General features: G+C 39.5%; 2 protein-coding genes across 2 annotated transcripts in view; one reads left to right on the forward strand and one right to left on the reverse strand.

Annotated features, from left to right (window-relative positions):
• The window catches only part of LOC102013725 (peroxisomal bifunctional enzyme), a 46331-nt gene that overhangs the window by 11455 nt on the left and 7612 nt on the right, over positions 1-27264 (forward strand). The window contains exons 4-6 of the mRNA XM_005383302.2: positions 5331-5503; positions 14217-14328; positions 25709-25813. Coding sequence (XP_005383359.1) covers positions 5331-5503; positions 14217-14328; positions 25709-25813 — 390 coding nt within the window. The remainder of the gene's footprint in view (positions 1-5330; positions 5504-14216; positions 14329-25708; positions 25814-27264) is intronic.
• LOC102013418 (actin-like) lies at positions 3839-5292 on the reverse strand. Its single transcript, XM_013513570.1, is given in 2 exon segments — positions 3839-4508; positions 4510-5292. Coding segments are annotated over 2 exon segments (897 nt in total). The 5' UTR covers positions 5160-5292; the 3' UTR covers positions 3839-4261.

The raw sequence follows: 27264 nt of genomic DNA on the forward strand, positions 1-27264 counted from the left end.
TGTGTCACCATGCCCAGCTGCTAGTCAGTTCTCTGAAAGATTAATTAAATTGCAAAACCTATTGAGCAATCATGAAAAAAGACAAAGCATAAGCAATGCTTATCCAAAAATTGTAACCGTGGATGCTCTTCCCATGGAAAACACAGTGAGTGTGTGATGAGCCAGGAGACAAATGCAGCTGACCAAAATTGACTCAGGAAGAGATAGAAAACTCCAGCAGTTTTGTAGCCATTAAAGATATGCAATTAGTTATTCCAAATCTCTCTCACACACACACACACACACACACACACACACAAATCCCAGGTCCATATAACTTCATTGGTAGAGCTCTGTAAAGTCAAGGAAAATACTTTTCTAATGTTACACAAATGTTTTAGAGTCTCAAAAGTGAGAGAATCCTTCCTACATGAGTTCCCTAGACTTGCGTTAACAAAGTTACACAAGCTGGTGGCTTAGAACTACCAAAGGTTATTGTGTCACTGTTCTGGGATCAGAAGTTTATAATCAAGATATCAGTAGGAAGCCAGCCATGGTGGCACAGGCCTGAAATCCCAGCATGCTGGGAGGCTGAGGCAGGACAATCACAGAATGGAACCCAGCCTGGCAACTTAGTAACTAGGTAAAAAAAAAAAAAAAATTGTTTCCACTAAAAAGGCTGAAGATGTGGCTTGGTGGGAAGACTCTGGGTTCAATTCCCTGCACCAAAAGTAACGAATAAAAAAACCAATCACCAGGACTACTTTTCCTTCCGAGGCTTTCAGTAAGAAGCCTCTTTCCTTGTCTCTTCAGCTTCCTGTGCTGGCAATCCTTGGATTATAGATACTTCACTCCATTCCCTACCTCTTCATATGACCTTCTTCCCTATATGTCTATATCCACATTTCCTGATCAGGTCTAGTATGGCCTGTTCTTAATCTGATTACATCCACAAAGACCCTTTCCATATAAAGTCACATTCATGGCTTCTGGGCGGACACTAGTTGATCCAGTACACATCTTTCCTCTTTTTGAGAGGTCAGCATAACCTTGATACCAACATCTGTCAAAGTCAGGATAGGAAAGCAAAATTATAGGACAATTTTATTCATAAACATAGGCAAGGAAATCTTAGTGTATTCTAAAGCTGAACCTAATATAATGTAAAAGGTTTCATAATAATCACTTTTATTCTAGTGATATTAGATTGGTTGAACACTTGATCAATGTTATGCTATCCTATAATTATTTCGAGAAGTGCAAGAAAATACACTGAGTAACATTTGACATGGATCTAAGTTGAAAATTCTAATAAACTAGATGTAGAAAGGAAATGGGTAAATGATATCTATGTTTAAAAACCTACAAAAAACTTCAAATAAATGGTGAATTGAAAGCTTTACTTATGAGAAAGGAAGAAGAAAATGCTGAGTTTTCACCATTTCTATTTGATACTCTGTCCGAGGTCCTAGGCAGTCCAGTAAGCTAGAAAATAAAGTCAATAGTATAAGGATTAGAAAGGAAGAGGAACAACTTCATTCATTATTCAGAAGATATGATAATGTTTGTAGAAAAATAAAATAATCTAGAAATGTATTAGAATTAATAAGAGAACCTAGCAATTTTGCTGGATATAAATCAGTATCCAAAAATTTATTGGATTTTTCTAATTTTGAAATAATTAAAAAGTGAATCACTATACCCTTGTGAGTGGGCTTTGCCTGGGCATGGTGCAACAGGCTTGTAATCCCAGAATTTGAGAGAGGAAGATCACAAATTCTAGTCTAGTTTGGGCAACTGAGCAGTACCCTGTTTCAAAACTATATATAAAAAAAGACTGGGGCTATAACTCAGTGTGAAGGCCCCAGTACCAAGGAGAGGGGAGACTGGGTTTTGTAATCAAAACGCGTACATTTAAATCCTAATGTGACTTGTTAGTCATGCCTGAAACAATCAATTAACATCTCAAAGACTTAATTCCTTACCTGTAAAATGGGATTGTTAAACTATTTAACATGTTATGAAATTAAATGAAACAATATGAGACTATTTGGCACAATTTCTATTTTCCAATAAACATTAATTTCTACTTTTCACAAAAAATTATCCCAGTGTAAAGCAATAAGAATGATAGGCTTGAGGCACAAACTTGGTTTAATCTTGTTTCTCTGAACCAAAAAGAATTTTAAAGAAAACACTGGAATAGAGAGTCAAACATAATGGCTTGAGGAGGGAAAAAAAGCATAGTTCCTGGATTGATACTGGGTGGGAAAAGAAACAGGTGAATAGGCTGACTGTGAAGTAATTAGTTTTAAACTCATGCCGAGTTTACTGACTTCAAATGAGATAATGCTATATGAAAAAGTTTGCCTTCTCAAGGCTGGGGATTTAGCTCAGCCGCACAGCGCCTGTCTGGCAAGCGCAAGGTCATAAGTTCGATTCCTGGTACTGGAAGAAAAAAAACAAAAAAAAAAAAAAAAGAAAAAGTTTGCCTTCTCTAATCCCCATGTGCAAATAAGATTTTACAGTGTGTCACAATATTAAAAATGTATATATCAAGCTTTCATTTAATGCTTATGTCAGTCATTTAAGATAGATATAGAGACAAAAAGGTTAAGTAACTTATTCAATGTCACAAATTCATTTACATGTATGCATGGGAAAACACTAAGAACTCACCAAAATCTCAAGTTATTATCTGTATGGTGGTATTTAGAATGATGCTAATGTTCTTTATAATTTTGTGCATGTTTTAAATTTGCCAGGATACCTCTGTTATTTTTGTAATCAGGAAAAGCAAGAAATGTGGTTCTATAAATCATTTAAAAATCTATCAAGACATGATTGTAAGGTAGTTGATTAAATATAACTTAGCAAATATTTATGCATTTCACTCTGAAATAATATTGTAATGATTTGTATTCTTAACAAAGATATGGACTCAGTTGCTGTCAAGAGGATTGACAAACAGCGTTAGGTAAAAAATGGGAGTCAATTCAATCTCAAAGTGATGGTTAAGGGCGGCAAGCTCCTATTCTTCTTCTTGGAGCTTTTATTTTTTGTTTGTTTGTTTTTTTTTGTTTGTTTTTTCTCCGGTACCGGGAACTGAACTCACAACCTTGTGCTTACCAGGCAGGCACTTTGCCACTGAGCTAAATCCCCAGCCCCCTTCTTGGAGCTTTTAAATTTGTGTCAAGTGGCTGGGAGCCCTGTAATCCAAGTACTCTGGGAACTAGAGAAGGATTACAAGTTCAAGCACAGCCCTGGCAATTTACCCAACTTAGCAAAACTGTCTGTGGCAATAAAAGAGCAACAAAATGACTGGAAATGTAGCTCAGTGCAAAGCCTGTGGTTTCAATCTTCAGTATCACAAAAGAAAAAGAAAACTGCCTGAGGATATTAGTGTAAAAACAGGGTGTAAAATAGAGTTACCGCCTCCCAAATGAAAAGGTAGATCTTAGAAGGTCATAGGATTCCTGGTAGAGATTTGAAGATTGTTCTTTCATTTTGTTCTACAGTTTCCACTCAGTCCTTTCTTGTGTCTCAGGACAAACCGACCAGAACTCAAAGGATCTGTGCTTTCCTTTTTTCTTTTTTTAAGGTGTGCACTTTTATTGAACTGTACTGGAGTCAGGGTACAGGTAAGCCCTGGCTGCTTCTACACCTCGACTCGCTCCCAGGAACACCAAAAGCCTTCACACATCAAGTTGGGGGACAAAAAGGGGGGCTATGATGGCTGACTATTCAAAATAAAACAAAATTAAAATGTGAAGATTTTAAAAATTAATGTGATTAAAATTAACTAATTAATTAAAATTAACTAATGTGAAGATTTTAAAAATTTGCATTACATAATTTACACCAAAGCAGTGCTGTCACCTCCCCTGCATGGACTCAGGAGGCCTGATCCCTCCTCTGTGCAGAGGAGCGGGGCAGCTTTTGGGAAGGTGAGGGACTTCCTGTAACAATGCATCTCACGATATTTGGCATGATTACAAAAAAAGAAAACAGTGTACAATCAAAGTCCGTGGCCACATTGTAGAACTTCGGGGATGCTCACTCCAACCGACTGTTGTCCCCTTCAAGTTTCCAGTTTTTAAATCCCTAGTCAAAAGCACCAAAACAAAAAACAAAACAAAAAAGAAAAAACAAATAAAACCACGCCAATCTCATCTGGTTTTCTGCTCGCAAGTTAGGTTTTTGTCAAAAAGGGGTGAAACGCAGCGAAGTAACAGTCCTCCTAGAAGCATTTGCCGTGCACGATGGAGGGGCTGGACTCCTCCTACTCCTGCTTGCTGATCCACGTCTGCTGGAAGATGGAGAGCGAGACCAGGATGTAGCTGCCGATCCACACGGAGTACTTGCGCTCAGGGGGAGCAATGATCTTGATCTTCATCGTGCTGGGTGCCAGGGCCATGATCAGAGCCTCTGAGCAGCGGAAACGCTTGTTGCTAATGATGATCACCTGGCCATCCGGCAGCGGGTAGCTCTTCTCCAGGAAGGAGGAGGAGGATGGGGCGGTGGCCATCGTCCGGGGCAACGCAGCACAGCTTTTTCTTGATGTCACGCACGATTCCCCGCTCAGCCGTGGTGGTAAAACTGTAGCCACGCTCCATCAGGATCTTCATGAGGTAGTCCGGCAGGTCTGGGCGAGCCAGGTCCAGACGCAGGACGGCGTAGATGGGCACAGCGTGGGTGACCCCATCACCGGAGCCCATCACGATGCCAGTGGTACAGCCAGAGGAGTACAGGGACGGCACAGCCTGGATGGCCACATACCTGGCTGGGGTGTTGAAGGTCTCGAACACGATCTGGGTCATCTCCTCACGGTTAGCCTTGGGGTTCAGGGGAGCCTCGGTCAGCAGCACGGGGTGCTCCTCGGGGGCCACACGCAACTCATTGTAGAAGGTGTGGTACCAGATCGTCTCCATGTCGCCCCAGCTGGTGACGGTGCCGTGCTCAATGGGGTACTTCAGAAACGGGATACCTCTCTTGCTCTGAGCTTCATCTCCAGCGTAGGAGTCCTTCTGATCCATGCCTACCACGACGCCCTGATGCCCCAGGAGCCCCACGATGGAGGGGAAGACGGCGCGGGGGGAGCCGGCGTCATCTCCCGCGAAGCCAGCCTTGCACATGCCACAGCCATTGTCTGCAACGGGAGCAGCTGCGTCGTCACCCATGGCCAGCTGCTGGCGGTGCGCACCGGCGGCGGCGAAGCGAGGGGTGCACTCGCGGGCTGGACGCAAGCTCCTCAGGCTGAGCTTTCTTAAGAGTGATCAGGTCCCTTTGTGTCAATAGGAAAGCCCAAGACTGTCTCAAAGCTGTTTTCTCTTTGTCTTTGTGTCCTTTAGGTGCAGACATCCATGGCTTCAGTGCACCTAAAATCTCCGGCCCCGCATTGGGATCCATAGTAGATGAAATACAGAGATATAGGAAGCCTGTGGTGGCGGCGATCCAAGGCGTGGCCTTAGGAGGTGGACTGGAGCTGGCTTTGGGCTGTCACTACAGGGTCGCACACGCAGAGGTAACAGCTGAGCTCCACGTGGGGGTTGGAGTGGGGGTGCTTTTCTTTAGGACCAAATCTAGATGTGGTCAGAAGCATCGGAGGTGATCATTTTAAATGGTTAACCTTGTTAACACAAGGTTAACAAGCCTTGGGTATCTCCTGCACCGATGCTGAGGTGCACTGTCCACTCATACCTGTGATGGTTCAGATGTGGCAACATTTCCGCTCTGGTTAGTAAATGGCCTCTACTCTGAGTCCTCCGTTTCTTTACTTCCCCTAACTTTCACTCCAGGACCGTATCATGATCCCCCACCATCAAAGGGGAACTCCATTCTATTATATTATTTTCTGCTTTCTTTTCAGTGTAATTTTTTTCCTGATAGCTTTTTTTCTTTGTCTTTTTTCTTAAACCAGCACTTGGGAGTTTATTTTTTTGGTTTATATGTTTTTATATGAATATCATATTAGTCCATCATTAAATATCCTTTATTCTGCTCATCCCTGTCTTTTAATTGGACAAGTTAGTACTGTATACATTTACCTTTAATATATTTACCCATGAAAAACTTTTTTTTTTTTTTTTTCCGGTACTGGGAATTGAACTCACGGCCTCACACTTGCCAGGCAGGCGTTGTGCCGCTGAGCTAAATCCCCAGCCCCTACCAATGAAAAACTTAACTTCTACTATTTTGCCCTTTTTTCCTGTGTTTGTTGCTTAGTTCCTTTATTAATGGTTTCATTTTGGTTAAATATATATTTTTAGTGTACCTTTTAATTCTCTTCTGTTTTTTGTTTTTTTTTTTTTTTGTCTTTTTGAAACAAGGTCTCGCTATGCAGTTCAGGCTGTCCTTGAGCTCACTTTGTAGCCCAGGCTGGTCTCGAACTTGCAAGGATCCTCCTGCCTCAGCCTCCCACGTGCTGGGATTACAGGCATGCACCACCATGCCCAGCTCTCTGGTTTCTTATACAATATTTTATTTATTTATTTATTTATTTGGTACCAGCAATTGAACTCAGGACCTTGCTCTTGCCAGGCAGGTGCTTATGCCACTGATTTAAATCCCTGGCACTTTTATTTATTTATTTATTTGGTACCAGCAATTGAACTCAGGACCTTGCTCTTGCCAGGCAGGTGCTTATGCCACTGATTTAAATCCCTGGCACTTATACAATATTTTAGAATTAATTTCTCAGTGGTGGTCGGCCTTGTGATTACAATTAAAGTCTTAATTTGTGGCAGTCTAGTACAGATGAATGCCAACTTAATTTTGACAGTAAACAAAGTCTTTGTTACCACTCCTTTATGTAGCTACTGTCACAAATTATACCTTTTCACATCATGTGGCCACCAATATAGAGCTATACTTATGCATTCTATAGCAGTCATATAAGCAAGAACCAGAGGAATTGCAAACAGAAAATATGTTAGTACTGTCCTTTTCCATTTACCTGTATGGTTACCCTTTAATCTTGTTCTTTATTTCTTCATGTGAATTGAAACTACTGTCCATTGTCCTTTCACTTCCAACAGAAGGATTTCTTGTAGGACCTATCTGCTACCCAAAGCTTCAGTTTTTGTTTACCTGGGAATATATTAATTTTGCCCTAATTTTTAAAGGTGTACATAGAATTTTTGGCTGACAGTTGTTTTCTTTCAGCAGTCATTCCATGCCTCTGGCTTTTGTGATTTCTGATGAATAATCATCTTAACCTTATTTATTTATTTATGTTTTGTCTTTTTTGAGACAGGGTCTCGCTATGCAGTTCAGGCTGGTCTTGAGTTCACTTTGTAGCTGAGGCTGGCCTCGAACTCACAACTATTCTCCTGCCTCAGCCTTCTGAGTGCTGGGATTACAGGCATGTGCCACCACACCCAGCCTCATTTTAACCTTATTGTAAATATTCTGTAAATATCATGGTTTGCAATGCCATGGGTTATTTTAATCAAGAAGTGAATAATTATTTTTGTTTATTAGTACATGTTTGCAGTACATACTGTTTGTTTTCCTTGTGGGGAACTGGTACATGTACATAACACATCGTAATTAATTATTTTTTCATCTTCTTTCTCCTCCCCTCCCTTCTCCCTCCCTCTCTTGATCCTCTTCCCATTTGAGAAAGATCTATCGCTCCACTTCCTATTATCTGTCTTTTATTTTGTTCTTTATAATTTGGGTTCTCATATCAGAGAAACAATGGGACATTTAAGCTTGTGTGTCTGATCCATTTCACTTAACATTTTGGTTTCAAGGTGCATCCATCTTCCTCCAGATGACTTAAGTTTATCCTTCTTTATGGCAGAGTAACACTCCATTGTGTGTAAAAAAAACACTTCTTTATACATTTGTTGATGGACAGATAGTTTGCTTCTAGGATTTAGCTATTATGAATTGTGCTGCTATTAATATGGGTATGCATCTGTCACTGTAATATGATGTCTAACTTTTTCAGGAAGATATCTAGAAGGGGAATAATAGGGTCAAGTAGAATTTGATTTTTTTTGTTTTTTGCGGGGTTGTTTTGTTTTGTATTATACAGGGTCTTGCTTTGTAGTGCAGGCTGGCCTGAAACTCACAATGTAGCCCAGGCTGGCCTTGAACTCATGGCAATCCTCCTGAGTGCTTGGATTGCAGGCATATGCCACTGTGCCTGACATTCAAATAGAATCTGTAGTTTTAGCTTTTTGAGGAATCTCCACACTGATCTACATAGTGGTTGTACTAGTTTACATTCCCCACAACAATGCAGAAGGGTTGCCTTTTCCTTCACAGCCTCTCCAGCACTTATTATTGGATTTATTGAAGATAGCCCTTCTTTCTGGGCTAAGATATTATCTCAGTGTTGTATTAATTTGCACATCTTTAATGGCCAGTGATGTTGAGCATTTCTTCATATGTTGTGATCATTTGTATTTCTTTTGTTGTGAAGTGTAAATTTGTTTCACTTGCCCATTTTTGATTGGGTCTTTTATTTGGGGGAAGTCTAATTTTTTTGAGTTCTTTATATATTCTAGACATTACTCCTCTGAGGAATAACTTGCAAACTTTTTTCCCATCCTTTTCCCATCCTTTTCCCATCCTTTCCCATCCTTTTCCCATACTCCCTTCCCAACAGAGTAAAAAGGTTTTCTTTTTACTCTGTTAGCTATTTCTTTTGCTATAAGAAGCCTTCTAATTTGATATGATCCTATTTGTTGATTTTCAGTGCTATTTCCTGTGCAACCAGGGTCCTATTCAGAAAGTCCTTGCTTACACCTAAGATTGCAAGAGTTTTATCTATTTATCATCCAGCAAATCAATTGTTCCTGTTTAATGTATGGTTCTTTAATCCATTTTGATTTTAGTTTATAGCACATAGTAAGATATAGGTCTAGATTTACTCTTCTACATGTGGGTAGCCAGATTTGCAAACACCATTTATTAAAAAGGCTATCTTTTCTCCGCTGTGTGTTTTTGGCCTCTTTGTCAAAGATCAAATTGTTGAGTGCACTTGAAGCTGTTTCTGAATCTTCTATTCTGTTCCACAGATCCATGTGTCTGTTTTTGTGTCAGTACTATACTGTTTTTAGCACCATAGCTTTTCAGTATAACTTCAACTCTGGATTGTGCTGCCTCTTCCTTTGCTCATGTTACCCAGGATTGCTTTTGCTATTCTGAGTCTCTTATGGCTTCATATGAATTTAAAGATCTTTTGCTCCACTTGTTATTCAACTCTGATATATCTTCATTGATTTTTTATTTAGTTGATTTATTTGTCACAATGGGATATTGAGGTTCCCAACTATAATTGTACTTATACTTATCTGATATTTTATGTCAAGAGTAATTGTTTCATGATGTTGGGTGCACTGTTGCTTGGTGCATATATTTAATAACTGTTATCTCTTTCTGTTGGATTGTTTCCTTAACCAATATCTAGTGACCTTGTTTGCCTCTCTTGATCAGTTTTGGCTTAAAATTCCTTTGTCTGAGTGTAGGACTCTAGTTCTTTTCTATGCTGGTCATTCATAGTTTGCATTATGTTTTGTTTATCTCTGACAGCTTTTTATTAGTAGTATCTTCTGTAGACTCACTGATCATCTTGTTTATTTGACTCAATTATCTGTCTACTTATATCTTCTTTGAACTAGCCAAGTGACTTACTGATCTCTTCTATTATCTTCTCTGATATCATTTCAAATAATCTGGGTGTTAGCTTTTGGGTTTGTCCCCTTAGAAGCCCCATGATTCAGCTTCAAGAGAGTTGAGAGTTTTGGGGAGGCATTTTGTTGGTTTGTCTTCTTGTGTTTCTATTTTGTATATTTGTTTTTGAGTTGAAGCTTGCAGTTTGATTGTAACGGAAAGTTTTGCTTCTAATATGGAGACCTCTTGGGTAATGTCTACTTTTGAGGAATGTCATCTAGGTGTGGCTCATTATTGGCCTTTGCTTCTGTCCCAGGATCCAATCATCTCTGTTTACTTGGGATGGGTGATTGTAGAATATTTGGCTCAGTATCCAGTTCTCTAGGAATGGGCCATGGTATTGTTAATGGCCCCAAGGCAATCCAGGTATTGGCATCTCAATAAAACTAATTAATAAAATAGCTATGTCACCTTATCTATAGTAATAAAATTGACATCATTCATAGCATCAAATGCAAGTATTGGCAAACCCCGAGGACCAACAATGTATCACCGTTAACCATAGAAAAGAGATCTGTAGTTATAGTGTGAACACTGAGACAAAATAAATATTGTCCTACAACTGACATACAGTAAATATCTACCTTTTTTTAAACTGGGAATCATCAAACTCAAGACCTCACACTTGCCAGGCAGGCACCATGCCGCTGAGCTATATTCCTGGCCTGATTAATATCTACTAAATGGAACTTTACCTCTACTAACACTAGAACTTACCTCTATCAGCAATAACATAAAGTTAACTAGCTATCTAAAGATTCATAAAGCTTAGTAGTTATACTAGTAAAGGTAGAGGGGGTGAGAAACTGGGGAATGAAAAAAACAACATTTGAAAAATTAATCAATAAGATATAAGAAGGAGAAGAAAAAAGTGAAATAGAGGCTCCTATTGAAGAGTAAAAGAAAATTAATAAGTGTTAGAGAAAGTCACAGGAAAGAACAAACATGAAAAAGAAGTAAAAGGGGGGCTGGGGATTTAGCTCAGCAGCACAGCGCCTGCCCAGCAAGCGCAAGGTCGTGAGTTCGATCCCTGGTACCAGAAAAAAAAAAACAAAAAAAAAAACAAAAAAAACAAAAAAAAAGAAGTAAAAGGATAAAGACAGAAAAATACGGGAAAAAGATAAGGGCAAAGAAAAAAGTTCAAAGGGCAAAAGGATAAAGGAGAGAAAAAAACCTGAAAGAGAAAAGAAAGGAAGAACTCCAAACCCCCTAAAACCCACTGAAGGAAAGATAAAAATAATAAAAAATACAATAACAAAAAAAAATTGAGTCAAAGAAAAAAATCTCCATGTTTTTAAATGAATGTTTTCCTTCCAAGGTCTGCAGTCTTGGGATCTAGCCACTCACAACTTTTTCCACCTAGTTTTAGGACCTATGGGTTTTTAAGGTGCCATACCTGCACTAGAGCACCCTCTGTCCACTTGCTACAGACTGTGTTACCATCCAAGGCAAGGCATCTCCTTGTTCTTTTTGGTAGATGGAAAATGTGATCAGCTCTGGTCTCTGCTATCTATAGACCATGAGGTGGAGGTTCCAGAGGACTATTAGACTTAATGTTAACAGTGACAGGGTCTGGTTGTTCCATTCTCTTTCTGGGGATTGTTTTCATCCAGTATCAGTTCAGTTGGTTACTTCTCACTTTTGCTGCCCTGCGCCAAGGGAAAGCAAAATGTAGAGCCAGGTTGGAGTTGGTGGATGTTCTCCCCCTTGCATTGGAGTGGGGTGCCCACTGTCCGTCTAGCATGGTTTTGCTTATTTGTGTCAGGGGCTAAAATATCATTTTTGTTAAATGTCATTTTAAAAAGTCCTACAGCCTTCCATCATATAGGTAAAGGTTGAGTGCCCTTAATCCCAAATCCAAAATGCTCCAAACTGCAATACTTTATGAGCTATGATGCCGCAAGGTAAAATTCCTGTGACAGTTGAAAATCATAAATCAGGTATATTCACAATATACAAAATTACCCTCAGGCAATGTGTATAAAGGCATATATGAAACATAAAATAATTTGTTGTTTAAATTTGGGTGTCATTCCCAATATATCTGATTGTGTGTATTCAAATATTCCAAAATCCAAAAGCTAAAACACTTCTCCCAAGTAATCAACATAAAGGATATTCAACCCATACCATGATGTCTTTAATTCTTTCCTTGTAGTTTACTAATATGTCTAAAAGTTTATAAAGACACACATATGCCTTCAGAGTACCTTTTATGTGTCCCTCTCCCCATGACCTTCTGCAGAATGAGTAGAGATTGAGTTATGAGCAGTAAGTCAGGGAGAGGCATGAGCAGCAGGGAATGGTGATTGACTTAGGATAAACTCAGGCTCAAATATACAAGACATTTTGGAGTTGTTGGCATTAACAATCTGGGTACACGGCAATCTGTGTTTAAGTAGCCTTCCCTTCCCAACCTTGTACCTGACCAGCAGAGATTTGGCCACTGTTAAATGGCAGAAAAGGCAATGTGGTATGGATTCAACCTCACCATCTTGTCTGGATTGAGATGCATCCTGGCTTTTTTTCTCCTGTACAAGCTTTTTTCAACACCATACAATTGACGCTTTTAAAGTGCATAGTGCAGTGATGTAAGAGTCCATTGGAGTCCATTCAGAGTTGTGTAACCATAATCGCAATTGTAGAATATTTTATCAGCAGTAATAATAACCCTCCATTCCCTCTCTTGCAACACTAGGCAACCACTGATCTACTTTTTGCATGAATAGATTTGTCTGTTCCAGGTATTCATATTGGAGAATTCATACAATATGTGGTCTTTTGTGCCTGGCTTTCCTTCATTTAACATGTGTTTTCAAAGTTCACCCATATTGTGGCACGAACTGGTTCATTATTCATATCCGAGGCTGAATACCATTACTTTGTATAAATATACCACATTTATCCATTCATCAGTTGATGAAAGTTTGGGTTTTTTGGTACTTTTTTGGATTTTATGAACAACTACACATGATAATTTGCATGAGCATTTTTTTTTTTTATTTGTACCAGAAATTGAACTCAGGACCTTGCCCTTGCCAGGCAGGCACTGTGCCACTGAGCTACATCCCCAGCCCTGCATGAGTTATTTTTGAGAACATATATTTTCATTGCTGTTGGGTTTCTACTCAACAGTAGTCTTGCTTGGTCACATGGTAGCTCTGTGGTTAATCTTGGAGGAATTGCAAAATTATTTTCCAGAGTGTTCATATCATTTTATAACCCCCTAGGCAATATATAAGGGTTCTATCTCTTCTATATTTTCTTCAACACTTGAGGTTTTCTGCTCTTGATATATGGGAAATAATATACCTCTCAACCTGTTAGATGTCAGATACACTGAGCTTGTGTTTTCCAAAATTAAAGGGTGAATTTTAAGGAAGAAGAGGTAAAGAGGAGGAAAAATTTATTGAGAGAGATAGCTCCCGAGAGACATGAAAGTGGGTTGCCAATAAACCCACTTCTCAAAAGAAATTTTATAGCGCAAAATCACAAGGTGGGTACAATATGGGTCAAAACTATGATCAGCCAATAAGATTGCATGTATAACTGCTTAGGTAATATTGATTTAATGCGGAAGCAGGTTAATGTAGCAGGTGTATGAGGAAACAGCAAAGTCCTTTTTAGGACTGGTATCAGGGTAATATGTTTTAGGAAGGGCTGGATTAGGAGGTCCTGGTCACCCACCTGAATGACTGATGTCTATCTAGACTTTCTTGGACCAGGTAATATCAATTATAGTATAACATTTAATTTTTTGGTTATCTCTTGGGCAGGCATATAGGCCTGGTCATTTTGTCTTTATCTCAAGGCCTGGCCTTGGACAGATGTACTTCTACCCACAGCTGTAATGTGTTCTCATCTTCTCCACTGACTCTCTCAAGGGCCTAACCTTGTCTGGCAGCCTGTAATATTTCTACCTAACTTAGCTGTCTATAATACTCTTTTTATGATGTTCACTGTAGTGAGTGTGAAGTATCTCACTACAGGTTATTGCTGGATTATTGTTTTGTTCTCCTGATGATAATGATATTGAGCATCTTTTCATATGCTTATTAGCTATGTGCATATCTTCTTTCATAAACTCTCTGTTCAGATCCTTTTTCATTTTTATTTAGTTGTCCTTTTACTTTTGAATTCTCAAAATTATTTTTATATTCAGATGAACATCCTATAAGACATTTATAATTTGTCAACGTTATTTCCAGTTCTGTGGGGTTCCTTTCATTTTCTTGTACTTCCTGTCTCTTGCAGCCCTCAAGAAAGCTTTACTGGAGGGTATCACTTTTGGTGTCTGCAAGGGGTCACAATAACTTCAGAGAAAAAATTGTGCCAGATACTAGAAATATATTTGAACAGGAACACTTGGCATAGTTCTGCTTATGCTGTTACTTAAAGGAGAGGGTATACAGTGATTTACCCTGTGGAAACTTGATGAATTCAATGATACAATGCTTTTTGAGAGTAAAGAAAATCTAAGAGGATTCTTGTCTCAATGTGAGGGTACTATCTCCCTGTAATGGCCTTTCTACTTTCAAACTCTCTGATAGGCTCGAGTTGGTTTCCCAGAAGTCCTGATAGGGATTCTCCCTGGTGCAAGAGGAACCCAGCTCCTCCCCAGAGTCACTGGAGTCCCGGCTGCTCTTGACTTAATTACTTCAGGTCAGTGTGAAACTTGCTAGGAACTGCCTAGATTGGTGTGGAGAAACAGCAGCTAGAAAAGTCTTGGTCTAATCACTTTGTGCTTATATATCCTTACAGGGATACTTTAATATGGAAATGGGTTTTGTCTTTAAATATAGCATACTTAGAACCCTCCTACAGATGGTAAAGAACTCCCTAGGTTATGATTCCTATAACTGTCTTTTTCTAAGGGAAACTAAGATGCAGATGTAAGTATTAGCTGATATTGTAGAAAATGTTCAATAAAAACAGCAAATTTTTAAAAATTATAACTGTGGTCATTGTGTACATTTTTCGTTGACATGTAATGAGTTTTCATTATTATTTTAAAATGTTTTATATAGAAACATTTTTCAGGCTCTGTTTTAATTTCTAAAATAGTAAATGGAGATAGATAATAACCTATATAAATAATAACTTTTGAGATTCCTCCCTAATTGTTAAGAATGCAAATGGTTGCTAAGAGTTACATGTTTGAGAGTTTTAGTAGAAATCTATAGGTTTTTACATAGAAACTATTGTAGAAAACTGTGTAACTGAGCCAAGTTTGAAAGTAATGAGTTATTTGAAATAAATTAAATATGATAAATCCTAATGAATATGAAAGGAAAGTTAGAAAAACTAAAAATATTGCATTTACTTTAAAAGTCAAGTTACAGATGACATTAATTTACAGTGATATGTTAGGCACATCTTGAAGAAGCTGAACCATTTTAAGTGTCTGATTTAGAATCTTTAGGAGGAGGCTTACACTCCAAGGTACAACGGAATTTCAATGCACTTGAGACAGTTTACTCTGCAAAGGACAAAAAACAAAGGAAGGAAAGAAGTATAAAAATCTATGAGAAAATCTTCATGGTATGAAATGAGCCTGCAAATCCTAAGCTTTCCAGAATTACACTTGGAGGGGAATGTACAGGAATTTTGGGACCCTACTTTCAGTATTAAAGTATTGAATACTTATTTGGCAAAAAGAAATGAACTGAACTAAGGTTGTTCTTTTCCCAAAACACTGCTTTAAGAAAAGCCACTGTTCTTCACATAAAGAGAAATAAAACACTAAGAATGAGCCAGGTGTAATGCACACCTGTAATCCCAGCACTTGGGAGGTTGAAGCAGGATGATCACCATAAGTACAAGGGTAGCTTCAGTTATGTAGCAAGACCCTGTTTCAAAAGATGAAAAAAAAAAATAGTAAAAATGTGACAGATTTTTCATTTGCATAGAAAAGGTCATAGTGAATTAGATGAACACTACCATTCGAATCATATACCTATCTTTTTTGTAGAATGTATAATTTTATACAGATTTAGAGTGACATTTTGAAGAGAGTTCCATGAAACTGAATTTATTTTGTAAATTTGGAAAAAAAAGTGATGAAGAAAATTGGAAAAGTATTTTGAAGCTCCAGCATAAAGAAAAGAGATCTCTACCTCAACTGAATTGGAGCCTTCTCAGAGTGGAGCTACACAGAGCTATTATTAGAACCTATTAGACAAAGGTTGATGTCTACACGGGATGGTGGCCCAAGATAAAGCAAGTTTAAAGCACAAGCTGATGCTGAGAACAGTGTTCCATGTCTAGAATCCCAACTGTTTTGGAGGTAGAGGCAGGAGGATCTCAAGTTCAAGACCAGCTTGGACAACTTACTGAGACTTTGCCTCAAAATAAAAATTTTAAAAGGGCTGGGACATTGGCTCAGTGGCAGGATGCTTGCCTAGCAAGGGAGGCCCTAAATTAATCCCTAGTACTACACTGGAGAAAAAAACAACAACAACAACAAACAACCCTAGGGGTTGGACTCACCCAGTGCTCTGAAATGGACTAAAAGTATTATAGATAACTAAGTTAGGTAAAAATATTATAAGCCATCAGCCAGGGCTGGGACCTCACGGGAGTCAGTGCAGAAGATAGCAACACAGTACAACTGTTAGTACAGGTGCATCTGTCAAAGGTCAGGCCTTTAAATAAAGACAAAATGACCAGGCCTATATGCCTCCTTGAGGGATAAGCAATAAATCAAAGATTATACTATAATTGATATCAGTAAAGCCTATATAGACATCAATCACCCAGGTAGATGATCAGGACCTCCAGTAAAGCCTATATAGACATCAATCACCCAGGTAGATGATCAGGACCTCCTAACCCACCCCTTCCTGAAAAAAGTCCTTGTTCACTTGCTATGTGACCTGCTTCCCCATTGGATCACTGTTACCTACGTGGCTATACTTACTGGTTGATCATGGTTTTGACCCACATTGTACCCACCTAGTAATTTTGCTCTATACAACTTCCTTTAAATAGTGGGCTCATTGGCAACCTATTTTGTGTCCCCATCTGTCTCTCAGGAGCTATCTCTCTCAATAAATTTTTCCTATATGTAACTCCATTGTTCCTTGGAATTCATTCTTCAGTTTTGGGGAACACGAGCTCAGCATTTCTAACATGTAACAGGCTGGGAGTTATATTATTTCCCCTCTGTCATTTGGAGGTCTGCACCAGGTTAACTGGAAGGAGGTAAGAGTTTGCTTTTGTTTCATGGATTCTGGATTATGACTCATTTAGGTAATCAGAAATTGTCATCCTTGTTGGTCAACTGGTTACCTCTTAACTTCTTATGCTTTATTTGTTTTACACATTGTTTTTTGTTAAAAGGATGATAAAATTAAGTTGCAAGCATGGGAGGATTATGATATTTCTTTAATAGGAAATTTTACTTTTCAGGCAAGGTCTTGTATTCCTCTGTTTATATGCTGCATTTGGACTTACTAGTTGCTGAAATTACTGATGTTCCTTGCTTGACCTGTTTGACTTGTTTTGACTGTTGCAGTTTGTTGTCCTATCTTAGACCACAGCACTAGGGAAAAGTAATGTTAGAATGACCCCTAGTGGACTTTGATACTAACCAAAATATGAATTTATGAAATGCTGTAAAATGGGTCATTTTATGAAATCTAGTTTACATTTAGGAAATATATTAAGTATAATAAATCATGGGACTCCAACTGCCAGTTAAAAGGCAATAGGTTGGCAGCCATTCTTAACACTTGGAGGACAGGCTTCAGTAGGACAATTTGACCTGATTCCCACCCTCTGTACTCTAGAGGGGAATATTGAGCCTGTTCTACTTCAGTTTCCATTTAGGTCTGATCTTCCACTGGTGAGGAGGCAATTGTAGCTCTTGAGATTCCCTACTCTCACCTTTCCAAGCTGAATGTGACAATTCATGGGCAAATTGTCTCAATAACTCACCATAGGTGTGAGAAGACTTCCTTTTTCTGATCTCATTTCTGATCTTTTCCTATCAGTTTGTACTTTTCTTTTTTAGAAGTATATGTCTGCTAAAGATTAGAGAAGGAGAGACCCTGACCTGTCTCAACCTTTCCTTCCTACCCAACAACTGAGAACTTTTAAGTTGAGCCTGTAGAAAATGAGCATTTGCTAATGCTAAAGACAGGGAAGTCATCTTAGGTGAGGAACATACAGCATATCTCTGGGTCTAATGAAACATCAGAATTTTGCCCATCCAGGAGAATATACATGAATGCGATGTCCTTGTTTAGTGTTCTGAGCACAGTCTCCTTGGTATGGGAAACTGAACCTGAGATTCTACGGAAAGAACTGATTTCTGGGTGAGACCAGAAGGAACTATTTCCTAAAGTGCAATATGTAAGGGACCAAAACACATTCAGTTTAAGGGAAAATCGATATCCAACCTCCTGGGTGTCCCTCCCCTTCTAGGTCTGGTTCTCATCGTTTATGTGTTCAGGGGAAGGAAGTACTTTCACTAATGTGTAAGTTGTCATTCCTGGATGGTAAATACACGTATTACCTTGTGAGTTCCATGAGTGTGTTGTAGATTTAGAGGCATAAGAAATTTTAGAGTGGATTTTGAGTAAAACTTAGCCTTGTCTTGTTGCTTAGGAAGATTGCCTAGGTGATTAGGTAGACAGCACAAATGTCTTGGGGACTTCTTTGTCCTAGGGCCCAGGACAAAATTTTTCCCAGCCATTACTTGCCTTTATATATCTCTGGAGGTGAATGACTGTTATAGCTAGAATCAGTTGTAGCTTGTGCTTTTGGAAACACATATTGAAAAAGAGCTGTTTAATATTTTTCTGTATGCTTGCATGGCCTGCCTACTCCCTACAGATAAAATGGAATGCAGAGGGAAGTATTTATTATGATAGATTAGTAAATAGGATTATACTGTGAGAGAGGGAAAATAGTCAAAATTACCTTATGTTCAGACATTCTTTGCATTAAGAGACAATCCTTACTGTGTTCAATGTGTAAATGCAAGCCACAAGAAAATCAGACACTTCTGGGCCTTAAGACACAATCAGATGCATCTACTATTACTGAGCCTGTGGTTCCCCTCCATTGCATTTCAGATTCTAAGAACAAGGTTTCCAAGGTAACTGTAATTAAAGCCTCGCCTACAATTACTGAACCTGAGGTTCCCCTTACTTGCCCTCTGGGCTGTAAGGGCAAGGCTTCCATGCCAACCTTAACTGAAGCTTCTAATGGGCTACCTCTATCCCTATCTGACTTTGTTCAAGCTCCTTAAGGACAGTATCTCTTACAGGAGGTGGGTAGAGAATTTGGCCCTACCCATGTCAATGTGTCTTTTCTCTTCTTGACCTCAAACAAATCAAACAAGACCTGGGAAAATTTTCAGAAGACCCTGACAAGTATATCCAAGTCTTTAGGGGACTTACACAGACCTATGAATTAGACTGGAAAGATGTAATGTTGCTCTTAAATCAAACACTGATTTCTAATGAGAGACAAGCAACATTACAAGCTGCTGTTACATTTAGAGATGAATATCATATTGTTAATTTTAAAATGCCAGAAGACAGGCAGCCAAGGAAACAGCTACTTCCTACTAGAGCCCAAACAGTCCCTGCACAAGATCCCTACTGGCCTACCAACTAGATAGGAGATTGGAATAGGTAACATCTTCAAACACATATTCTTGAGGGTTTAAGAAAGACTAGAACTAAGCCCTTCAATTATTTTAAATTGTCAACTATTCATCAGGAGAAAGATGAGAACCCCCCCACACCTTCTTAGATCATTTACAAGAGGCATTGATAAAGCATACATCCCTGGCTCCTGATTCAGGAGAAGGACAAATTATTCTTAGAGCAAGTTTATTACTCAGTCAGCTTCAGATATTAAGAAAAAGCTTAATATCTGGCTTTCGCTTCACATAGCTCACTTGATTCTTTAGTGAGAATTGCCTCTTCAGTATTTTATAACTGAGACCAGGAAGAGGTCAAGGGGAAAAAACAAAGAAGCCAAGAGGAAGTGATTGCCTTGGCTGTGGCCTTAAAAGAAATAGACTAAGTCTGATTCCTGGGGCTCAAACAAGAGCTCAATCACTAAATTTATCTTTTACTGCTTCAAAAAGTCATGCCACCTTAAGGGGGACTGTGATAAAGAGAGGCCCCCCTGAGACTTGCCCTGATTGCAAAGGTGACCACTGGAGGTCTGACTATCCCCTGAGACAGAGGTCCCACAGATCAGACCCATTTCACTAACTGAGCCAGCAAGACTAAAGGGCCCTGGGGAACTCTCTGCCTTCTTCCTCTGGCCAGACTGTCATCTCCATGGAATCATGACTATAGAGGTAAAAGAAACCAGCCTATTGTTGGACACTGGCATCTGTCTCTTGGTCCCTCTTTTCAACCCTGGCCTTCCTTCTAGCTGTCATACTTCAGTGAAACGGGTCATTGGAGAAGATGTAATTTGCTATTTCTCAAAACCCTTAGGCTGTAACTGGGTTGGCTTTCTCTTTTCCCATTTCTTTTTATTATACCTGAAAGTCCAGGTCCCCACCTAAGGAGAGATATCTTATCTTGTTTGAATACTATAATATACATGCACCCAGGTCAGATATGCGGCCTCCTCCTCATGGAGCAGAAATAAGTTCTGAAGTGTGGGCAACTAAAGGTAGAATAAAAGGAGCAATAAGAACTGCCTTGGTATAAATACATCTTAAAGATCCCACTTTTTTTCTTCACCAGAAACAATATCCTCTAAGGCCTGAAGTTAAAAAAAAACACTATTGCCTATATTCAATAACTTAAGGAAACAAGGTTTACTTACACCATGTAACAACCCTTACAATACTCCAATCCTGGGGTTCAAAAACCTAATAAAGAGTGGAGTTGATACAGGACCTTAGATTGGTAAATAAGGCAGTAGTGCCAATCCACCCAGTGGTACCTAACCCATACACTCTCCTGTGTTAGATCCTAGAAGATGCTGGTTGTTTTTCAGTGTTAGATTTAAAAGATGCCTTCTTTTGTATCCCTTTACATACAGATTCCCAGTTTCTTTTTGCCTTTGAAAATCTTCATGCCCAGGCCTCTCAACTGACTTGGACTGTGTTTCCTCAAGGGTTCAGGAACAGTCCTCATCTTTTTGGACAAGTTCTTTCCCATGACTTGGCATTTTTTAAAAATTTTCCTAAGTCAGAGTCCTGAAATATGTAGATGATATACTGTTATGTGCTCCCTCAAAAGAGCTCTCTAGCCAGGGCACCTGTGTGCTGCTAAACTTTTTAGCAGACAGGAGTTATTAGGCCTCTAGGTCTAAGGCACAACTTTGCAGCCTCAAGGTGAAATACTTGGACTTTTTTTAATACCTATGAAAACCCAAAGACTGGAGAAAGAGAGAATTAAACCAATAGTTTCCTTCTTTCAGCCAAAGACCCTAAACCAGCTAAGGGGATTCCTAAGAATTACAGGCTTTTGTAGCCTTTGGATAGTAGGGTATGGTGAGATCACATGACCCCTCTATCAGCTTAAAAAGGAAGCCAAAAAGGCAGATACCCATATTTTAACATAAGAACCTGATTCCCAAACTGCATTCCAGGAGTTTAAGAAACCACTTCTCTATGCCGTAGCACTGAGTCTACTGACAAGACACCAATTTATCTATATGTTGATGAAAGGTGGGCATGGCTTTGAGAGTGCTTACATAGGATCAGGGAGCTGCTCAACAACCTGTAGGTTATCTAGGTTACGAAGACATAGTAGCAAAGAGATGTCCTGTGTGCTTTAGGGCTGTGGCTGCCATATTTCTCCTGGTACCAGAGGCATCCAAACTGACTTTAGGCAAAGATCTCTCTGTATATACACTTCACAATGTGGCAGGACTTCTTTCTTCCCAAGGGAGCCTATGGCTATCAGACAACCAACTTCATAAATACCTGGCTCTGCTTCTAGAAGGACCAGCCATTCAACTAAAAATATGTTCCTCCTTAAACTCTGTCACCTTTCTACCAAAAAAGGAGGAAATGGAGGCAGAAAGCCATGACTGCAAATGGCAATTTTCCATATGTACTTAGCCAGAGAAGACTTACTAGACACATTCCTTACTGATCCTGATTTGACCCTCTTCTGTGACAGCAGTTTTTTCATAGAAAATGGAACAAGAAAGGCAGGATATGCAATAGTAACTCCACATCAGATACTCAAAAGTTCCTCAGTTGCCCCTGGGACTAATGCCATCTAGCAGAACTAATACCTCTGACAAAGGGGTTTACAACTCATTGAAAGACAGAAAGTCAATAGCTATACTGATTCAAAGTACACTTTCCTAGTGCTACATGCTCATGCAACCGTATGAAAAGAAAGAAATTAACAGTCAGTGGGTCTCCCATAAAGTATCATAAGAAGATAGATGAACTTTTACCATCTGTCTATAAGTCCTCCAAAGTGGTGGTAATTTGCTTTAGTGGGCACCAAAAAGGAACTGACAAAGAATCTCAGCGTAATCAACTGGCCAATGCAGCTGCAAAATAGCTGCTGAAGGGTCTTCCCTTAGGCCCCCCTGGTTTGGGAAGGGTCCCTTGATCATACTTGACCTAAACATAAACTCTACCCTTAATGATCCTGAATATAATCAAATTTTTTCTAAGAATGTTACTAAAGCCTCTCTGTAGACCTAATAGAACCCCTATTAAGTAAGAGGAAGGGTCTTATCATGAGAGCCAACAAACATAGACAGTATGGTGGCCACTTTCAGATGTGGGATGATCACATGTGGCTCACGTCTATTATAGGACACTTTAGTAGAAAGGCTCCCTCATTTTAGGAATAAACAAATCACTCCTATTCTCTTTGGTTTAACTCTACTAAATGCCCCAAGAATAATGTACAAACACCAAAACTTTATAGGTCAAAGACTAGTTTACAACAGACTGGTTTAATCACCTCGGAATTGAATGGGAAGCCTCCAAGGGCACTCCTTGGCTCTGTGGACCCAGTTTGTGGCCTTGCTACCCCCTAGGTAGATAGGGAAATGCACACTGGGATTTGTGTGATTACAAGGCAGGAGTGTCAAAAATATCAACAAACCTGAAAGCTTTCCCCTTCTGCAACACTAATGATCTAGTGTGTTTCATTGGTATGACCATTTGGCTTCTATCTTTGTTCCTTCCTTTGGATTAGAAGATGTCATGCAACACATGGAGGCATTAACTAACTATACTCAATGGGTTTTAAATGACACTTCAACTGGTCTCTCTCTCCTAAATGAAGAAATAAAATTAATAAAACAAGCTGTCCTCCAAAATCAGATGGCATTAAATATGCTAACACCACCACAAGGGAGCACTTGTGCAATTATAAAAGCTAAATGTTGTGTGTACATTCCTGATCCTTCTGCTAATATCTCTATGCTTGTTCAAGATTTAAATGACAGGTTAATTCCATGTCAGATTCTAAAGTTCCCTAGACCTTCTTCTTACCTTTTTTGTAGGGAGCTATTACTCACTCTTTTTGTGCAAAAATTTATTGGTTGTATTCATAATAGTCTTGTTGATCTTATTATTTGGCTCATATATACTTAACTGGTTCTTTGGCCTTGTTCCCTCCAGACTTAAAGCTATATGCCTACCCAAGAAGAAAATGCCTGGCATATATTAAGAGACTTTAGATAGACTCTTTGGAGAGTATCTCTAACTGCAGATCACAACTACGGCTGCCTTCAGCCCAAAATGGCCAAAATGGTCATTGCCCTTTGCCCCCTCACGTTAGTTAGGGTACCTCTTCAGAGGAGGGAATATGGTAGACAGCTAAGTTGGGTAAAAATATTATAGATGGAGCTAGGCCTTTGAGGGAGCCAGTGCAGAAGATGAAAACACAGTACAACTGTGGGTAAAGGCACATCTAGAGGTCTCTAGATAAAGACAAAATGACCAGGCCTACGTGCCTCCCTCAGGGAAAAGCAATAAATTAAAGGTACTATATTATTATAGTAAAATTGATATCACCTGGTCCAATAAAGTCTAGATAGACATCAGTCATCCAAGTGGATGACAGGGACCTCCTAACCCGTCCCTTCCTAAAATGGTTTTTCCATGTAGACGTGCTACATGATCTGTTTCCCCATTAGATCAATATCACCTAAGTGGCAATACTTATAATCTCACTTGTTGATCACAATTTTGACCCATGTTGTACCCACCTTGTGATTTTTGTACCCATCTTGCCATTTTGCACTATAAAACTTCCTTTATAAAGTGGGCTCATTGGCAACCCACTTTCATGTCCCCTCCTCTCTCAGGAGCTCTCATTCAAAAAAATTTTCCTACTCTTAACCTCTGTTCCTTAGAATTTATTTTTCAATTTCAAAAAACTCAAGCTTGGTGTATCTGACATCTAGAAAGTTAAGAGTTATATTAGTTCTCCTATCTCAAAAGGACTTCAAATGCCATTGATACTGGAAGGACAGTGGGGATACTCTTTCTTTTTTCTGAAATTCAAGCTCAATGACACCATTATTGCTGAAAAAATACCCTGGGAGTTGTTGACATTGCTCTGCTCCATTCCTGAGAGACCTTTTAGTAATCATGTCTCCACCTTCCATTTATGTCCTCTGGATCTTTTAACCCTGTGAGGCTGGCTTATTTACTCTTCACTTAAGTGACTTTCAACACAGGATATTGAATCCCAACACCACTCCCACACTCCCATCCCTTGCTCATTTTAGGCTGCAATCTGGAAGCCTGTTTCAAAGGCACTTCCAGAATTGTGTCCAAATGCTGCTTTTACAGATGGATCCCTGGAAAGTCACCAAACTCTCTATCTGGTGAAGAAAATCCATTCATAGTTCTCTAAAGCACCCCTAAGAACCAGGAATGGGGGTGTTGTCCCAGAGATGGAAAGCAGAACATTCTAGATAAGAGACAGGAAGACACTGGAATTGTTGCCACCAAGACTGATTTGCTGATCACTTTCGGAAGGCAGCATCGTCCTGGCAAGAAGGCGACAGTGTCATTATTGCCTTCCTTCTGACCATGTGGGAATGGATGCTTACAGTCCTAGCACCCTACTTCAAAAGTTTCAGACCATATTACTTTCCATCTGGTAAAGATTTGCTGGGACTCTTTGGGATTAATGCAACCCTCATGAAGTTTCTGTAAGTCCTAGAAGTGACGTCTCCTACTGGATGCTGGCTCCATCACTGAACAATGCAAGTTGCCGGTGCTGCCGCTACCTGGGACCAGCTGTTGCCACCTGTGGAATGAGATTTAAGCTACCGCTTGAGATCAATGACTCTAGACTAAGAACGCTCACTGGAGCTTATGATTGTGGCCTACAGCCCATTGCCAGGGGACTGAAGGAGCAATGGCCCCATCATCTCGGCTTTCTTTCCAGCTTCCATTTCAGGAAGCAGGGCTCCAAGGCTCACACAATAGAGATTCCAGAAACTAAAAAAGAGTCGAGATGGGATGTAGCCAGAAAATGGCAGAAAGCCACCCCATTTGCCCTGTGTAATTCCATCTTAGACCATATCACATCAACGTAATCACTACGTTTCCCTCAACCCACTTAAGTGTGTTCATGTTTGAGGACTGTTTCGTCAATCCATGGCAGCCTCTGACGTGTGGCTGTATGTGATAGACAGTACTGCTGCTTCTCTGCTGCCACCACCTCTGTTATTATCTGAAAATCAACCACCTCTTGTATGTGTACAGAGATTCATAGGTTATAAAGTACTTCTGTAGGGATTTACAAAATATAGACTATTTACTCTTCACCAGTACTCAGACTTTGTGCAGTAAGCATAATTATTCCCATTTATCAATGAGGAAATTGTGGTCTTAGCACAGTTTGCTGTGGTCATACGGAATAAAAATAGGGCTGCACCTTGAATTCAAATTACTGGCTGTGTCTGCTGCGTGGTCTTTCTACTTCAGCAGTTGGGACGCTCCTTATTCATTTCACTTAATAGACATGTATATCCAGGAAAGACACTTTTCCTGTGAGAGCGCCCAATGCTTTCACTTTAATCTCACATGGCTCTTTATTTGTTTTACTTTGTTCTGTTTTAGGACGGCATGTTTTGGCAGGTGAAGCATTCAAGTTGGGTATTCTGGATGAAGTTGTCAACTCAGACCCAGTTGAAGAAGCAATCAAATTCACTCAGAGAATTTTAAGTAAGAAGTTAATGATAAAAATAGCCCAAGCCGGGTGTGGTGGCGCACACCTGTAATCCCAGCACTCGGGAGGCTGAGGCAGGAGGATCACTGCAAGTTCGAGACCAGCCTAGGCTATAAAGTGAGCTTAAGGCCAGCCTGAACTGCAGAGCGAGACTCTGTCTTAAAAAGACAAAAAAAAAAAAAAAATAGCCCAAACTGTGAACAAGCTAAATGTCCACTTTAATGGGGAGAATTCTTTAATATTTTATGGGCCACCCATGTGGTAGGATATGATACAATTTAAAAAAGAATTTACCAATGTGGTATAAAATCCACGGTGTAAGGGGCTGGGAATTTAGCTCAGCGGCAAAAGCGCCTGCCTAGCAAGCGCAAGGTTGTGAGTTCGGTTCCCGGTACCGGAGAAAAACCAAAAAAAAAAAAAAAAAAAATCCACGGTGTATTTAGTAGTAAGTGAAAAAGTATTGTTGTATGTGGTAGTTTGCCATTTGTGTAGCAAAAGAAAGGGAGGCCAGAAGAGAAAGTATAAATCCAAAGAGTATATAAGTGTAACTATGCATAAAATACGTCTGTGATGATTCACAAGAAATGGAACAACTCCTTCTGAGTACAGTACTGGTCAATCAGTGGGAGCAATTGGAAAGTCTTTCTACAGTTTGCCCTTTTGTATTCTTTGGAAATTTTTATGACACGAGTGTTTCCTGAAGAAATAGGATTTTAAACTCTTCAGCCTGTGGAGGTTGTCAGCTTTATGACAAGAAGGGGTGGGTAAAAATTGCTTAGAAAAATAATTGTAAAGAATATTGGGCTACAGGCAGAACACAGCATCTGGTCTCCCGGGTGGTGGAAGCAAAGACTCATTTTAAAAGGTCAAAGTTCAAAGACATGCCATTGAAGAAACTGTGAGCTTTTGACCCTGATGAATTTTCCCCAGAGAAAAAGGGAAGCCTGGTTAGCCTGAAAAGGGTATTCTGATAGAGAAATGGGCTGAGGACTTTGTGTCAGAAGACACACATTCTATCTCAGCCTTAGCCACGTGGACCACAACCAGTCTCCTTTGGGAGCTTTGTATTCTTCATCCAGAGAAGGAAAGGTTTCCACATAATTAGTTGGTTCCAAAACCTATTCTGAAAACATAAAGGCTGTGATGGTCAGCCCCCAGGGTCTGGTCCAAGTAGTGAGTATCACTGTTGGAAATCTTGTGATTTCTTGCTGCTGCATTGTCATAAATAATTGCTAGAAATATAAGGTAGAGGAATAGGGCAGTTCAGAAGGACTGATTCAAAGTTACTTATACTGGTCATATTTACCCCCACAAAATGCATAGTTAACTATGCTTATGTACTTTTATTTTTATTTGCAGCCTTGTGCGGTTCCTTCCTTTCTATGTTTCCCTGCTTTATTTGGGCGGGGTGGGGAGGGAGCATTACTGTGCCTTCCATTCAAATACT

This window comes from Chinchilla lanigera, unplaced genomic scaffold, assembly GCF_000276665.1.
Source record: "Chinchilla lanigera isolate Chin_1 unplaced genomic scaffold, ChiLan1.0 scaffold00019, whole genome shotgun sequence".
Lineage (NCBI taxonomy): Eukaryota > Metazoa > Chordata > Mammalia > Rodentia > Chinchillidae > Chinchilla > Chinchilla lanigera.